The 16822-nt window shown below is 56.3% G+C and overlaps 1 protein-coding gene across 1 annotated transcript; it reads left to right on the top strand.

The window, feature by feature from the left end:
- Window positions 1-3791: 3791 nt before the first annotated feature.
- SPACA6 (sperm acrosome associated 6) lies at window positions 3792-14899 on the top strand. The gene is made up of 9 exons (XM_036274075.1): window positions 3792-4005; window positions 5060-5137; window positions 11284-11352; window positions 12162-12185; window positions 12579-12656; window positions 12820-12929; window positions 13347-13503; window positions 13581-13791; window positions 14830-14899. Exons 1-9 carry the CDS (start codon window positions 3792-3794, stop codon window positions 14861-14863), a joined length of 975 nt encoding a protein of 324 aa, XP_036129968.1. The 3' UTR covers window positions 14864-14899.
- The last annotated feature ends 1923 nt before the right edge of the window (window positions 14900-16822 follow it).

Here is a 16822-nt window from a genome sequence, read left to right as displayed (position 1 = left end):
CGGGGTCCCGGGCGGGGAGCCGGGCCTCGGCGCCCGGGGGAGTCGGGAGGAGGATGGCGAGGGCGCTGAGGCAGGGGAGAGGCCGTCGGGCGGCGGAGGCGGGCGGAGGATGGAGAGCAGTCGGCGGCCGTGGGGCCCGGGGCCGGCCCGGGAGACCCTTCCCTCCGACGCGGGAGCCGCGGAGCCGTGAGTCTGCGGAAGGGGAGGGCATGGGCCCGGGGCCGGACACCGGGGTCCCCGAGGGAGGAGGCAGCCGGAGGGCTGGGATCTTGGTGGTGGGGGGGAAGGCGGGGGTAGGTTGGGAACCCAAGCTCCTGAATTCTTGGAGGAGGAGACTAGGGGCCTGGATTCGGGGTCCAGAGAAGGAGGGGGCGGGGAACTCCCCTTGGATTCCACTAGGAGGATAGATGGGCTGGAGTAGCCGGGTTCGGGGCTGAAGGAGACAGGGGGCAAGATGCCCGCCCGCGCCCTCGGGGGTAGGTGCCGGGAGAGAGTCTGGCTTTGGAGGTGCCTCTGGCGGTGGAAGGGTTAATGTCTGGCTGGAGGGGAGGGGGAGGGGCAGGGAAGAGGCTGCGGGGCTTTGAGGGGTCAAGGGTGAGCCGTGCAAGTGGGAGGGGGCCGCGGAGGAGGGGGGAGGTTGTCTGGGCTGCCAGACAGGCCAGGGTCAGCGGCGGGGGCAGGGGATGTCTGGCGGAGGAGAGGCCCTGCATCCAGGCTCTCTTGGGGACCTGGGATTCCAGGCCTCAGCCCCCTCCTCCCTTAAACCTGGGAGTCCGCAACCCAACCCCCTCCCTCAGAATTTCAGAATCCGAACCCCTAGCCCTTTTCACCCCAGGACCCAGAAGTCTGGCTTCCCAGCTTCTCACAGACTTGAGAGCCCACACTCCAGCCCCCACCCTCCACGAAACCCCAGAGTTCGGGCCCCAGCCCCTTCCTCCCCAGAACCCAGGAGTCCCCACCTCCTCTTCAGCCCCAGCTGGAGTCCATCCCTACGGGGGTTAAGGGGGCGGGGCCATCTGGTTGCCATGGTGCCAGACTGTTTGGGTCTGCTCTCTGACCCTTGGGGGCTCCCCAGGGTCTGCAGAGAGGGGGAGGGGGACCAAGACCTGGGGGAAGGCCAGCGCCAACCCCTTTCCCAAATCGGGCCTTTGGACCCAAGGAGTTAGAGTCTCCACCAACGCTTTGTCCAGTGACCTTGAACAAGTCCTGACCCTTCTCTCTGGGTCTCAGTTTCCCCAAGGAGAAATTTGTTGGGGAAGTGGGGAGATGATCAGGTCCTAGAAATCTTTAAGATTCTCAGCTTCCTCTCTCCTCTCATCCCCCTCCTCAGGCCCCAGGCAGCCCCGGGGCATGCTGGGAACCCAGGCCTGGGCTCTGGGCCAGGTTGTTGGGGGGGGGGGGGGCGGGGGCAGCCTCCTCCCTTCCCCTTCCTCCCCACCTTGGCCTGACTCTCGCCCCCGCCTGAGGGTCTGGGAGGTTGGGAAGGAGGGAAGGGGGATAAGAGCTGGGACCGTAGACCCGACTCTGGCCCCCCGCCTCCCCCTTTCCTCCTCCGCCCCCTTCCCGCCTCTCCTCCCCCTCCTCAGCAGGTCGCTACCCCAGCCCTGGGCCCCTTCTCCAACCACCCCCACCCCACCCCCAGCTCCAGACCTGGCTCGGAGCGGCGAGGGGGAGGGAGAGAAGGAAGGAGAAAGACCGAGAGGGAGAAGGAGAAGGGAGGGAGACAGCAAGAGAGAAGGGAAGGGGGGGGAGGGAGGAGAAAGACCTAGGAGGGAGGGAAGGAGAAAGGGGGAGAGGAAAGGAGGGAGACAGAGACCGAGGGAGAGAAGGAGACAGAGGTGAGAGATGGAGAGAAGGGGGAGGGGAGGAGGGCGAGGGAGTGAGACTGGGAAATTGAGGGAGAGAGGGAATGAGAGGGACAAAGACAGAGGGAGGGAGGAGGAGAAAGGAAGGAAGAAAGACGGAAGGTAAAGAAAAAGAATGAGAAGAGGGAGAGAGAGAAGAAAGCGGGAGTCAGTGAAAGGCGAGGACCGCGGAGGAGCGCGAGAGAAGGCGAGGACCGCGGAGGAGAGGGAGAGACACAGATGCAGGAGGAGATGGGAACCAGGTGAGACAAGCTGAGACCGCCCAGCGGCAGCAGGACGTGCGAGAGAGCCGCAAAGATGGAGATGGAGCTGGGCAGTGAGCAAGACAGAGAACTGGCCAGAGGGAGAGACCCCCAGGTGCACAGACTCTTAGCCCAGGGGTGGGAGGGTGGGTGCTGGGTGCCGCCCACCTGGGAAGCCTCCCCCTCCCCCCACTTACCGGCTGGCTTGGGCCAAGTCCCTGCACCTCTCTGGGCTCTGGGGCTCAGCCTTCCCACCTGCAAAATGGGGGGTGGGGGCGTGCTGATAGAACCTGGGTCCCTGGGTCCCTGGGCCGAGATGGCAGAGGCCTGGGGCAGTGTCCTAGCTGTCCTCCTGAGAGGCCAAAAGAAGGGTTGCGAGAGGGGGGAAAAGACCCAGAGAGGCTTTTAAATCCCCTGGCCCGCCTGGGCCTGATCCTGGATTCCCGAATCTGACAGGTGGGTAGGGAGCCTTCTTGGCCAAGGGGCCAAACTCCAAAAAGCAGGTGAGGTTTCCTCTGACCCAGCATCCGGGAAGCCAGGCTGTCTGTGCCTTCCCCAGGGAGACATGCCTGGCTGGACTCACAGGGCTGAGGGAGGAGGGACTGGGGCCTGGACTCCAGGGACCCTGGGGAGGAAGAGGCTGGGGACCTGAACTCCTGGGTCCCCCGTGAGGATGGGCCAAGGGACTGATTCCTGGGTTCCTTGGGGAGGAGGGGGCCGGGGGCCCGGATTCCTGGGTCCTGGCACCCACCCGTAGAACCGACCTTGCGGGGCCTTCGCCGCACACAAGCTCGTGTCTGTGGGTCCGTGTCGGGGGCTCACCATCGCAGCTGGGGCCTCCCCGGCCCTCCCCACCCTCCCTGGCCCTCCTGGCCCCCCGTCTGTCCGTCCATCCGTCTGTCTGTCCACCTGCCGCGCCCCCCGGGCTGAGGTAGGAGGTTGTATAGTTGAGGAGGACACCCACGGAGATCACTATACGGCCTCCTAGCTTTCCCCAGGCTGCGCCCTGCACAGGACGCCCGCCCGGCGGGGACCCCTAGCCCCTGCCCCACCCCGCTGGGCTCAGGGGGCTGCTGCAGGGACCCTGGGAGGAGGAGCAGGGCTGTCTCTCCTGTCCTTCCTTGTTCCTTCATTTTCCCCTCCCCTCCCCTCAAAGACTTTCCCATCAAGAAATCTCTCATCTGCTTTCTCTGTCTCCCCGTCTCGGGTGTGTCTCTGGAGTTTCCTGGGTGTCCCTGCACCGTGGCCTCTCGAACGCTCCGTCTTTCTCTCTCATTGTGCTTTCTGATGTCTCTCTGTCTGTCTGTCCCTCGGGCACTCACAGTGCCTCTGCGGCGTCTCTGTCCCTGACCCACCCCATACCTCACCCCAGGGCCTGTCGGGCCACCACACACCATACTGCCGGCCTCTGGGTCCCTGAGACCCTTTAACCTGTGAGGACGTCCAGGATCACAGGTGAGGTTCTTGGGAGCCTGGCATCCGGCCCAACCGCAACCACAGCCTGAAGATTGCAGGCCCGACACCTGACCCCTGACCCCTCACATCCTTCCTCCCTAAAAACCCCAAGCCTGACTTTTGACCTGCAAATGAAATCTGACCTCTGACCTCAGACCACAAGCCCCTCCCCATCCCACAGTGACCTCACAAAGATCACCAGCTTCTTCCCAGCCCAAGACCCTCTGCTATGGCCCAGCTGGCTGCAGCAAGTGCTGTCCCGTGCACCCTGGTGGCCCTCGTCATCTTCGGGGCCCCAGCCGGGGCCTGTCTCCTCTGCTTCACATCCTACAGTGAGCGCCTGCGCATCTGCCAGATCTTCGTGGGCTTGGAAGGCCCGCAGCTTGAGAAGTGTGAGGAGGCCTTCACGGCTGCCTTTAAGGGCCTGCTGGACACCGAAATCAGTGAGGAGACCCCACCGCCATCCTCAGGGCCCTGGGGTTATACAGACGGAGGGACCAGAGGGGCCTGGAAAGAGCCAGGAGGATGGAGCTAACAGTCCGGTAGACAGAGATGGGACAGAGACTCAGAGGGGAGGATAGAGACGGGGGGACAGAGACTCAGGGGAGGATAGAGATGGGGACAGAGAATCAGAGGGGAGGATAGGGAAGGGGGGACAGAGACTCAGGGGAGAATAGAGACAGGGGGACAGAGACTCAGAGGAGAGGATAGAGAAGAGGGGACAGAAACTCAGGGGAGGATAGAGACGAGGGGACAGAAACTCAGGGGAGGAGAGAGAAGGGGACAGAGACTCAGAGGGGAGGATAGAGACGGGGACAGACTCAGAGGAGAGGATAGAGACTGGGGGACAGACTCAGAGGGGAGGATAGAGATGGGGGGACAGACTCAGAGGGGAGGATAGAGATGGGGGGACAGAAACTCAGGGGAGGATAGGATGGGGACAGAGAATCAGAGGGGAGGATAGGGAAGGGGGGGACAGAGACTCAGGGGAGAATAGAGACAGGGGGACAGAGACTCAGAGGGGATAGAGACGGGGGGGGGGGACAGAAACTCGGGAGGATAGAGATGGGGACAGAGACTCGGGAAGATAGAGACAGGGGGACAGACTCAGAGGGGAGGATAGAGATGGGGGGGACAGAGACTCAGAGGAGGATAGAGATGGGGACAGAGACTCAGAGGGGAAGATAGAGACGGGGGGACAGACTCAGAGGGGAGGATAGAGATGGGGGACAGAGACTCAGAGGAGGATAGAGAAGGGGGGACAGAGACTCAGGGGAGGATAGAGACAGGGGGACAGAGACTCAGAGGAGAGGATAGAGACGGGCGTGGGGGGGACAGAAACTCAGGGGAGGAGAGAGAAGGGGACAGAGACTCAGAGGGGAGGATAAGACGGGGCGGGGGGATTTAGACAGGGGAGGGGCAGAGAATCAGAATGTCCACACAGGTGATGTGTTAGGGAAGCTGCTTCCCTCAGCCTCTGCCCCCCCCCACCCCCAGACTATGATGAGAGAAGCCACCTGCATGACTCCTTCACCCAGATGACCCTCTCTCTCCAAGAGGTGGCCACTGCTCAGGGTGAGTGGGGTGGGGACAGCAACAGTGGGAGGTGAGGCTTGGAGTCCCCAAGAGATGAGTGCATATGCAGGGGGGGTGTGCCCCTGGAATGGGGCAGTTACCTGTCAGGAACATGATGGCAGGAGGTAAAGGGACAGTACAGAAATACCTAGAGCCCTGGCCGGTTTGGCTCAGCGGTTAAAGCATCGGCCTGCGGTCCTGAGAGACCCGGGTTCGGTTCCCGCTAAGGGCATGTACCTCGGTTGCAGTTTGTCCCCGGCTCTGGTCAGTCGTGCGGGTGGCAGCCACTCGATGTTTCCCTTTCACATCGATGTTTCTCTCTCTCTCTCTGGTTCTCTCTCTCTCCCTCCCACTCTACCTGAACAAAAAATGGAAAAATGTGCTCGGGTGAGGATTAAAAAACAAAAAAATCAGAAATACCTAGAGCCTGCAGCCCAGTTGGGGTCAGGTGGATGTGAGTTCTGGCCTCTGTGGCTCTTCTGGCAGTGAAATTCAGGACATGCCGCTGCCTCCTTCTGTACCTCCACTTACTACCCGGCGTCTCCCTGTCTCCCAGGACGGCTTCCGGGCTCAGTGAGAAGGAGGGGCCCTGCAGAGACATCTCAAACAGGAGATCTTCCTGGGATAGAACAGATAGTCCTCATGCCAGAGACTGGAACTGGAGGGGGAGGAAGGGAGGCCCAAGCTCTGTTGTGCAGCCAGCCCTTCGAGGTCCCGGGACTCATGGCTTACCTCCTTTTTTTTTTTGTTAATCCTCACCTGAGGATATTTTTCCATTGATTTTTAGAGAGAGGAGTGGAAGGGAGGGAGGGAGAGAGAGAAACTTTGATGTGAAAGAGACACATCAATTGGTTGCCTCCCACACGTGCCCCAGGGATCAAACCTGCAACCCTGGTACGTGCCCTTAACTGGGAATCGAACCCATGAATGACCCTTTGGTGTGTGGGCCAGCGCTCTGATCACTGAGCCCACCCACCAGGGTTCACAGCTTACTTCTCCATCTGCCGTTATTTCTTATTTCCTGCTTCTGCCCACCAAGCATTTTGGCAAAAATCCCCAAAGGTGGGGAGGTTCCCATCCATCCAGTGGGTGTTCAGGGGTCCAGCATGCAGGAGAGTTCAGCTGCGACCCCCCCACCCCCAGGCAAACCTGAAGAACTGTGGGATGGGGGATCAGGGCAGGACCCCAGGAAATGCCCTTTCTCCCCTTGAGGGCCATGTTGTCCCAGAAGATTCTGAAGAAAGGGGAACAAGACCCCTCTAGGGCTGTGTGTGGGACAGTCTCGAGTGGGGTCAGAATGGAGGCTGGGGTGAAGGAGACCTGAGCTGGGGCGGGGACTGTGAAGATGGAGATGAAGGAGACAGTGCCGAGAGAGTCAAGGGCAGGTCGGATGAAGCTTGGGTCTGATGGGCTGTTCGAGGGAGGGGAGGAAGCTTAGAGGACAACGCCTGTGGTTTGGCTGCATGTCTGGGTGGGTGGTGGGTCATCCGGAGATGGGGGCCTGGGAGAAAAACCAGTGGGGTAGATGGTGACCTGGGATAGGACATAGTGACTGTGAGGGACCTGGAGGACCTCCAGTAAGCAGGTAGATACATGGTCCATTGTTCAGCTGAAAAATAAGGGAATCTTGAGACTGTCCTGTGAGCTGGGAAGGACAGGGTCAGCTCTGGGTGTAGAAAGCTCTGGGGCCACATGGAGGACTGACTGGAGGCCGGGAGAAGCTGGTGCAATATGTTCCACGGAGATTTAGTTAATGTGTCAGGAACCACGCCAGGGACGTGGCTATGACCGAAACAGAACCACCTGCCCTCAGGTTGCTTATATTGCAGGGGGTGGGACAGACAATCAGCATAATCAATGAAATACTATAGCGTATCAGTTGGTGAACCATGCTATGGAGGAAAACAAGGGGAAGGGAATCGGCCCCGTTGGGTGATCATTTTAAACAGGTTGGTCAGGAGAGGTGCAAATGAGAAGGTCCACTTGAGCAAAGACCTGAACAAGGTGTCAGTGAGAGCCACACAAGACAATCTAGGGAAAAAGCATTCCAGGCAGAGAAGAAGAGCCAGTACAAAGGCCCTGGGGCCAGTGGGGCTGGAGTGGAGTTATTATTGAGGGACCCATCAAGACGAGATAAAATTGGAGAGGCAGCAAGAGTCCACATCCTGTACGACCTTATAGGTCAGTGATTCTTAAGCCCCCGTATGTGAACCCTCAGAATCTTTTGGGAGCTTGTTAAAATGCAGAGTCTGAGGTGTGGCCCAGAAATGGACATTTCTTTTTTTTTTTTTTTTTTTTTATCCTCACCCGAGGACATTTTTCCATTTTTTGTTCAGGTAGAGTGGGAGGGAGAGAGAGAACCAGAGAGAGAGAGAGAAATCTAGGTGCTGCTGCTATCTTTTTTTTTTTTTTTTTATCCTCACCTGAGGATATTTTTACACTTATCTTCAGATACAGTGGAGAGAGAGGGAGTAAGAGAGAGAGAAACATCGATGTGATAGAGCCACATCAACTGGTTGCCACCTGCACGACCCCTTGGGGCCAGGGATGAACTGCAACCAAAGTACGTGCCCTTGGCCAGAATCAAACCTGAGACACTTTGGTCCACGGGCTGATGCTCTAACCGCTGAGCCAAACCGGCCAGGGCACTGCTGCTGCTATCTTAGGTCCTTGCACCGACTTTGGCTTTTGTTCTTGAGACGGGGAAGGCACTGGAGGATCCTAAGGGAAGAGAAAGAGACAGGATATGACTAAAGGCCACGGGGGACAAGGGCAGGAGCAGGGAGGCTGGTGGCTCAGGCCCATCGCAGTGTCCGGGTGGACCAAGGTGAGTCTGAGCTGAGGGAGGTGGGACATGAGGATGGAGAAGAAGGAAGGTCAAGGATTTGACCATGTGCTAAACCTGCCCCATACATTGGGGAGGCTGTGTCTACCGGACAGATATATTTATGTTAGTTACCCTCCTGAAGGTTATCCTCTTTCCAGCCCTGTGAGGTAGGGGTTTATAACCCCATTTTCTAAATGAAGGAGTTGGGGCACAGCTGGACAGGGAGCAGGACCCAGGAGATAGCTGGACCAGAGGTATGTGGGGGAGGGCAATAGGAAGAAGCAAGGTTGGCTTCCAGGTCTCTCCCAGACGGAGGACCCAAGAGAGGGACATGCTGACTTCAAGTGGCTCTCAGTGGTAGCAGGTGATACTGTCTGTGCATGTAAGTCATGGAGTGGTTTAGATATGATGTAGAGAGGAGGTTACAATCCTGTCCATGCCTCATTTTCCCCATCTCAAACTTGAGGATGGTAAGAGGTTGACTGTTCGGTAACACTCACTGTGTGCCAGGCACCATTCCTAGCAGTTACAGATACTGTCTCATGCAGTCACTAAATGGTACCTGGCACATCACTGGGGGTGGGGGTGCGAATGCTTTTATGTTGTATGGCATTAAATGTCCCCCAACCCTTTGGGTAGACCCTGATATTGTCTCCATTTTATGAAAGGAGGAAAGTGAGGATCAGGAAGGTTCAATCACTTGGGCAAAGTCACATAGAGAGATCTTGTGATGGATATCTCAGATGTGAGTGAGGTGTGATAAATGGAAGAGTCAGAACTCGAACCCAGATCTTTGGAAACCTGGGAAGCTCCCATAGGCATCTCTTGGAGAGATTTCACAACATCGGCCGGCGCCCTCTTGTGGTTCATTTGATAGAACCCCCTGCCTCTTGGCCTCTGGACATTTCAACTCCATGTCCCATGGTTTAATAGATACATAACACCCCACCCCATGGCTTACTTGGTATATCCCACATTCAGCCTCACTATGAATCACTTGGTTTGGCCCATAGATATTTCTTGGATGACTCCTTCCAACATCTTGGCCTTTCATTTGAGCATCCCACTCTGACCACATCCTCCTGATCATCCTGCCATCTCCAAACCACATGCCTGTTCTGTGGCCAAGAAGAGACCTCTAAGTCCTTGACTCTTCATTTGGAACCCACTTCCTGGCCTCGGTACCCCTCTCTCCAGCTTATGCCCAGTGATCATCACTTCAGCCACTCTTGCCAGTATCCTCATTTCACTCCCTTTATGTATGGTTTGTTTTTTGTTGTTTTTTTCCTTTATGTATGGTTTTAAGTCACAGAGGAACCTGCAATGGCTGAAGCAAGTGGGAAGTTTATTTCTCCCATGTAACTTAAGGCTAGTATGAGAGCTCCATTTTCTTGGGAACCCAAGGTCCTTCCAGCTTTCTGCTCTGTCATCCTAGGGTGTTACCCTTTGTCCTCGTGATCCTATGTAACTGACAGAGCTCCAGCCATCAAATCCAAGCTTTAGGCAGCAGGATGGAAGACGGGGAAGGGATCAATAAGGTAACACCACTTCTCCTTAAGGCCACTTCCTGTTACTCCCTCAAGACACTTCCACTTGTATCTCAGTATCTCAATAGCCAAAACTTAGTCACATGACCATAACTAGATCATACGATCCCAGCTATCTGTGAGGGAGGCTGGGAAGTGTAGTCTTAGCTGGGGATGCTTTCCTGGCTGAAATAAAGCCTTCTGTTACTAAAGAGAAATAGATATTTGGAGGAAACTGGCAATCTCTGTGTATGAAGCTACTGTAACTACCACAGGCTGTGTGTCTTAAACAAGAGAAACTAATGTTTTCACAGTTCTGGAGTATGGAAGTCCAAGATCGAGGTGTCAGTATCAGCAGGGTTGGTTTCTTCTGTGACCTCTCTCCTTGGTTGTTGACCATCCCTCTCTCCCTGTGTCTTCACGTGGCCTTCCCTCCGTGCTCGTGAGTTCAAATTTCCTCCAATTATGAGGAAATCCATCATATGGATCATAATGACCTCATTTTAACTTCATTAGCTCTTTAAGACTTTATCTCCAAGTAATGGGGGTTAGGAAGAGTTAGCCTAACACTCCCTTCCACATTTCTGATTTCCAAAACGACTTCCCCCACTAAATCAATCCAACCATGCACTTTGGAAAGTCACAAAACCTTGCAGTTTGGGAGGCCATTGCAATGGCCAAAACTCAAACATCCATAAGGACCAAGAACATGAAAGAAGGAAGAGTAGAACTGAGTTAAGGTGGGGACTATGGAGAAGTGTCGGGTACGTGCCCTAACTAAGCTCCAGCTAATTGTAGCCTCGTGGAAATTCTGTCTCTGTGTCACAGCTCTTCCAATTTTTTAAAAAACATGCCAACCATTTTACGTGCCTTTCTAAAATGTTACGGAGGGCAACTGGTTCATTTTTTATTTTAACACTTTTCAGGCTAAATATAACACGTCCAAGGGATGAATTTGGGCCACAGGCCACCACCAGTTGTGATTTCCATCCCAGCTGGATCCCAGCTGGATACTGGAGTTCTGCACGTAACTACTGAGCACTTTCTAAGACTCTGCGCCCACCCCTGGGTTCTGGGGACACAGCACTAAAGAAGGTCATGTTTACTGAAGAGACAGACTTTAAATGATAGCATATATATAAAATAAATAATTGCAAACTGATGAGAGCTATGAATGGGAGGACTAAGAGACAAAAATAGGGAACTCAATTAAATTTGTGGTTAGGACAAACTTCTTTAGTAGATGATATGAGGGGTGAACTCTTATGAACTCTCAAATTCTTTTGTAACTCTTAATGAGTCATCACTGCCTATGTATGTATGCACTGCCTAAGGAAGACATGACATGAAGGATGACTAGGAATGGGAAAGATGTACTGGAAACAGAAACTAGCATGTGCAAAGACCCTGGGGTCTTGGAGAATATTCTTTTCCACTTAGGAAAAGTGAAAAATGAACAATAGGAATGGAATAGGGAGTGGACGGAAACTAGGACAGACCTAAGAAGCCTTGGTGAGGAATTTGATCTTGATCCTCCCCCTTCCCCTCAACAAGATAACACGGCTGATATAAAGAAGGGCTTCCATCAGAGAAATGGTCAGGCGGCAGAGGGAGATTGGGGATTTGTCAGCCTTCTCCATAAGCAGTGGGAGGAAGTAAGGAGAGGAGATGGTGTATATACCAGAGACACAGGGGTAAAAGGCTAGGGAAGAGGCAAGAAACCATTACAGAAGTCCAAGGGGTGGAGGAGGGGAAAGTCTTTACCACAAGACTTTCTACTGTCTACCCTCCAGGGTCCTTTGAGGTTGCCTTCCCTGATGCCGCAGAGAAAATACGGGAGGTCATTGTACAGCTTAAAGAAGGTAAAATGGACTCCAACTCCTTTCCCCAGATACATAAACACAACTTTAAAAAAAAAAACAGTCTTCCCCGGCTGATGTGGAGATCGCTGGTTCAATTCCTGGTCAGGGCATACGCCAGGTTGCAGGCTCCATCCCTAGTGGGGAGCATGCAAGGGGCAGCTGATTGATGTTGATGCCTCTCTCATCGATGTTTCTCTCCCTTCCTCTCTCTCTAAAAAATCAATAATAAAAAATAAAAATAAATAAAAAACAGTCCTAAGACTGCCATTCGCTCCCTTCAGACCAATCTCCTGGTGGATCTCCGAACCGCTTCCCCTGGGTGGGACACAACTCTTCTTCCCGTGAACCACTCGGCATCTGCCCCTGCCCCTTCACTCGAAGGTTTCCTCTCCACCTAGGATCCCTTTGGGGGGATGTTCCTGTTCCAGATTAGCCCGGGCCTCTTCCTGGGTCTCTGTCTGGGTATGTCCTTGAGCACTGTGAAAATGGGCTACTTACTTCAGGCCTGGCCACACTTCTTTAACTGGGCCTCTGAGAATTAGGAAGGGTCTAGCCCAGCCCCCTCGGTGGAAGACACCAGGGCTGGCCCCGCCTCCTTATGCAAAGAGCAGGCCTGCCGCCCTTAGATGGCCATAAGCAACCCGGGCCTGACCCCTAAGTGGAATGCTGCAGGCCGGCCCCCAGGTGGACTACAGCAGGCCTGGCCCCGCCCCCTCCGAGGGAAGCGTCCAGCCCAGTAACATCCTCTAGCGGAGCTCCGGGCACCTCCCTACACTTCCAGGGTAGTAATGCTTCCTCTCTCTCCGCAGTCCAGCCCTGCATCCCTCCCTGCGGTAAGCACTTCATTCAAAGCTCAGAATTGCGGGGGTAAGCGACGTGGTCAGGGCCGACACAAGGGACTTCGAGTGGGAGAGCAAGGGTGGGCCTCAGATCCGACGGAGGCTAATAAGAACCCTGGAGAAAGTCAAACCAGCGCTGCTCACAAACAGCATAAAGGGCGGGTCCGAAAGCCAAAGCAAACCAATAAAAATCCTCGAGGCCGAAGAGTGGTGAGAGCCCACCAATGAGCGCAGAGAAGGCGGGGGTGAGCCAACCAATGAGCGCAGGGAAGGCGGGGCCCAGGCTCGGGCCAGTGGAACCCAGGGAGGCTTCCAAGACCCTAACTTGCCCAAGGGACCGGGCTGGGGAAGGCAAGTGGAGCCCAGACCCAGCGTTCCCGCCCACAGGACTCCAGGAGGTCGCCCGGCGTTTCCGCTGCCGGGGGTGCTACTCCACAGTCTGCGACCTCCCGCTGGACTGCCCAGGTGAGGGGCGGGGCCTGCAGGAGCAGGAACCCGAGGAGCTGAGCTGGGGGGGAGGGGCGTGGTCTAGGGCGGGGCCTGCAGGAGCAGGAACCAGAGGCGCTGAGCGGGGGGGAGGGGCGTGGTCTAGGGCGGGGCCGAGGCGGTGACGCGTCCCCGTGTCCAGTTCAGGACGTGGTGGTGAAACGGGGTGATCAGGCCATGTTCTCGTGCACGGTGAACTTCCAGTTGCCCAAACAGGAGATCACCTATTCCTGGAAGTTCGCAGGAGGAGGTGTGAGTCGGGACCGGGCCAGCGCGAAGGGTTTAGGAGGCGGGTTGTGCTTCATAGAGGATGTGGAGTCAGGGCGTAGGGGTGGGGCTCGGGGGATCTCGATCTAAATTCAGGCTTCATGCCAGGGGAGGGTCCGGGCATTTAGGGGAGGAGTCAAGTCTGCAGGACCGGGACTTGGGGATTCTGCATAATTATTCAGGGCGGGTGAGCAAATACAAGTCCCTAGGGGCGTAGTCATGATTCAGGAGGCCGGGCTATGCATGAATGGTCGGCGAGTAAGGGCGGGGGAATGGGGCTCCAGAAGGCGGGGTCTAGCTCGGGGGCGCGGCTGGCACGGTATGGGTGGCGAGCCCGGGGGGAGAGAGTCTGACCTGGGGTGGTCCCGCTCCTCCCGCCGCTTCAGCCCGAGCGTCCCGCAGGTGCGGACTCGGGACCTATCCTACTTCCGAGACATGCCGCGGGCCCGGGGGAACCTGGCGCGGATCCGGCCCGTGCAGCCCACGCACCGTGGGACCTTCGCCTGCGTGATCACGCACGACCAGCTCCCCCTGGCGCGACTCTACTTCTTTCTGAACGGTGCGGGCGGGGCTGCGCGGGGGACGGGGCTGCGCGGGGGCGGGGCTCGCCTCTGGCTGACGTGCGCGTCCCCGCAGTGACTGGTCCTACCCCGCGCGGGGAGACCGAGCTCCAGCTGGCGTTTCGGGAGGTGCTCCGCTGGGCTCCGCGGGAGGCGGAGATGATCGAACCCTGGAGGCCGAGCCTGGGCGAGCTGCTGGCCAACCCTGAGGCTCTGACGCCCAGCAACCTGGGCCTGCTGGCAACCGCCGCAGCCTTAGCTTCAGCCGGTGTGACCCTGCTGGCGTGGTGAGTACCCGGGATCCCAGCGCCTGGCTCTCTCCTTTCTCCGACCCGGGTCTCCAGCCCCCTCGTCCTTCTAGCCCTTGAGTCCAGGCCTCCAGCCCCTCCTCCCTCAGACCCAGGAGTCCAGGCCCCCGCCCCTCCTCCCCCAGACCCAGGAGTCCAGGCCCCCAGCCCCTCCTCCCTCAGACCAGGAGTCCAGGCCCCCAGACCCAGGAGTCCAGGCCCCCAGCCCCTCCTCCCTCAGACCAGGAGTCCAGGCCCCCAGACCCAGGAGTCCAGGCCCCCAGACCCAGGAGTCCAGGCCCCCAGACCCTCCTCCCCCAGACCCAGGAGCCCAGGCCCCCAGCCCCTCCTCCCTCAGACCCAGGAGCCCAGGCCCCCCGCCCCTCCTCCCCCAGACCCAGGAAGCCCGGCCCCGGCCCCTCCTCCCCCTCAGACCCAGGAGCCCAGGCCCCCCGCCCCTCCTCCCCAGACCCAGGAGTCCAGGCCCCAGCCCCTCCTCCCTCAGACCAGGAGTCCAGGCCCCCAGACCCGGTAGTCCAGGCCCCCAGACCCTCCTCCCCCAGACCCAGGAGCCCAGGCCCCCAGACCCTCTTCCCCCAGACCCAGGAGCCCAGGCCCCCAGACCCTCCTCCCCCAGACCCAGGAGCCCAGGCCCCCGGCCCCTCCTCCCCCAGACCCAGGAGTCCAGGCCCCCAGACCCTCCTCCCCCAGACCCAGGAGTCCAGGCCCCCGGCCCCTCCTCCCTCAGACCCAGGAGTCCAGGCCCCCGGCCCCTCCTCCCTCAGACCCAGGAGTCCAGGCCCCCGCCCCTCCTCCCCCAGACCCAGGAGTCCAGGCCCCTGGCCCCTCCTCCCTCAGACCCAGGAGTCCAGGCCCCCGCCCCTCCTCCCCCAGACCCAGGAGTCCAGGCCCCTGGCCCCTCCTCCCTCAGACCCAGGAGTCCAGGCCCATCCACCTTTGGGACTCAGACTTCCACGACTCAGATATCTGCTCTCCAACTTATCTCCCCCACACAGAACTGCCTCCTTATTTCCCCAGGATGTTCTTTCGATGGTACTTCAGTGGCAACTAACAATGGTATCTTTCTGTTACTTGTCCTTTTCCACACCTAGAATAAAGAATATATTTCAACTCCACAAATGCTGTCATCTTTGAAAGTGGAATTTATGTAGGAAGAGGGGCAGCATACCCCAAATATGCCCAGGGAACTGTGCCTCCATAATGACACTAATATTATAGCTGTCACAATGCAGGCCCTGTGTTGAGGGATTTAGGTGCAAGTTCTGACCCCTCCCCAGATTTCTGGCAGCCTCTTCTTTGACATTTCCAACTGCAGAAGACACCCTCATCATGATTCTTCTCACCCTCTCCAGGACCAGGGTTCGTGCTATTTCCTGCCTAAAATAATCTCCCTTTTTTGTCCAGTTCACTCAGTTATGATTTCTCCTGAACAGCCTTTACATGTGTTAACTCATTTAATTCCCATGACAACTCTGCACTCAGCACTGAAATTATCGGCCTGACTCCACCTCCCTCTTGTCCTTCTCTTTCCCCTCTAGCCCCACTGGCCTATTTTTGTCCCTTGAACATGCACAGCTCAGTCCCATCTGCAGGCCTTTGTATGTGCTGTTCTTTGCACTTCTGAGAGCAAGTGGGGAGGCAGTGATCCAGGCGTAAAATAGTAGCGTTAATCCAGGACAGAGATGCAGCTTAGGGACAAAGAGGTGACAGTGAAGGGAAGAAGCAGGGGTTCCAGATTTGTCCTGAAGGGAGAACCAGTAGGATTTGCTAGCAAATCAGGATGTTGGGTATCAGAGAAAGGAAAGAGAAGGGCAAGCTCCGCCGGTGTGGCTCAGTGGGTGAGCGTCAGCCCACGCACCAAGAGGTCGCCAGTTCGATTCTGCGTCGGCACATGCCCAGGTTGTGAGCCCAGTCCCCAGTGGGGGAACGTGCAGGAGGCGGCCAGTCAATGTTCTCTCTCATCGATGTTGCTATCTCTCCCTCTCTCTCTAAAATCAATAAATAAAAATAAGTTTAAAAAATTTAATTAAAAAAAAGAGAGAGAGAGAAGGGCTAAGGATCAGTGGTCAGGACAATAGCGATGTCCGGGAGGTAGAACCTTTTGCCATGGAAATGTGGTATCCAGTGTGGAGCTTCTAGCCCTGTGTGGCCATGAAGCATGTGAAATGTGGCCAGTGCAACTAAGGAGCTGAATTTATAATATTTTTGTTGTTAATCCTCATCCGAGGATATTTTTTCCATTGATTTTTATAGAGAGAGGGAGGGGCAGGGAGAGAGAAAGAGAGAAAGATTGACCTGAGAGAGACACATCGATTGGTTGCCTCTGGCATGTGCCCCAGCTTGGGCTAGGGATCGAATCTGCAACCCAGGTACATGCCTTTGACTGGGAATCAAACCCAAGACCCTTCAGTCCATGGGCCAACGCTCTAAGCCCTGAGCCACACCAGCCAGGACAAATTTATAATATTTTGTAGAGCTTTAATAACATGTCTAAATCGTGCCCCCTGTGACACCAGAAACCATAGAGGCATATGTCTGGTGATCCTTAACTATGGGTCACACTCTGTTTACCTAACTGAGAGTTCCTGGAAGGCAGACTCTGGCTCTTCTTCGTCTGTTTCACTATTTGCGAAACTGGCAAAGTGTGTGTGATTCAATAAGCGCTTGGTAAATGTCTTCTTGACTGACTGAATCAAAAACTGAATAAATGAAAAAAAAAAAAAGTAATGGTCCCGCCCTGGTTGGTTAGAGCGTCAACCCGAGCACTGAAGGGTTGAGGGTTTGATTCCCGGTCTCAAGAGCATGTACCTGGGTTACAGTTTTGGGGAACATGTGGAAGGCAACGAAACTATGTGTCTCTCTCACATCAACATTTCTCTCTCTCTCCTCCTCCCTCGCTCCCTCCTTCCCTCCTTTCCATTTTCTCTAAAAGTCAGTGGAAAAAATATCCTCAGGTGAGGATTAGCCAAAAAAATTTTTCATCGCCCATGTAGTAGTGGCTGCTGTGGTA

The sequence above is a fragment of the Molossus molossus genome, unplaced genomic scaffold (assembly GCF_014108415.1).
Source record: "Molossus molossus isolate mMolMol1 unplaced genomic scaffold, mMolMol1.p scaffold_m16_p_21, whole genome shotgun sequence".
Classification (NCBI taxonomy): domain Eukaryota; kingdom Metazoa; phylum Chordata; class Mammalia; order Chiroptera; family Molossidae; genus Molossus; species Molossus molossus.
The sequence above is the reverse complement of the archived record's forward strand: the minus strand, read 5'-3'. Positions and strand labels throughout refer to the sequence as shown.

Coding starts and splice junctions, on each gene's coding strand:
- SPACA6 (XM_036274075.1), top strand. CDS start 3,792: ATGGCCCAGCTGGCTGCAGCAAGTGCTGTCCCGTGCACCCTGGTGGCC. Junction 12,657..12,819: donor CCTCCCGCTGGACTGCCCAG/GTGAGGGGCGGG, acceptor CCCCGTGTCCAG/TTCAGGACGTGGTGGTGAAA. Junction 13,792..14,829: donor GGTGTGACCCTGCTGGCGTG/GTGAGTACCCGG, acceptor TTATTTCCCCAG/GATGTTCTTTCGATGGTACT.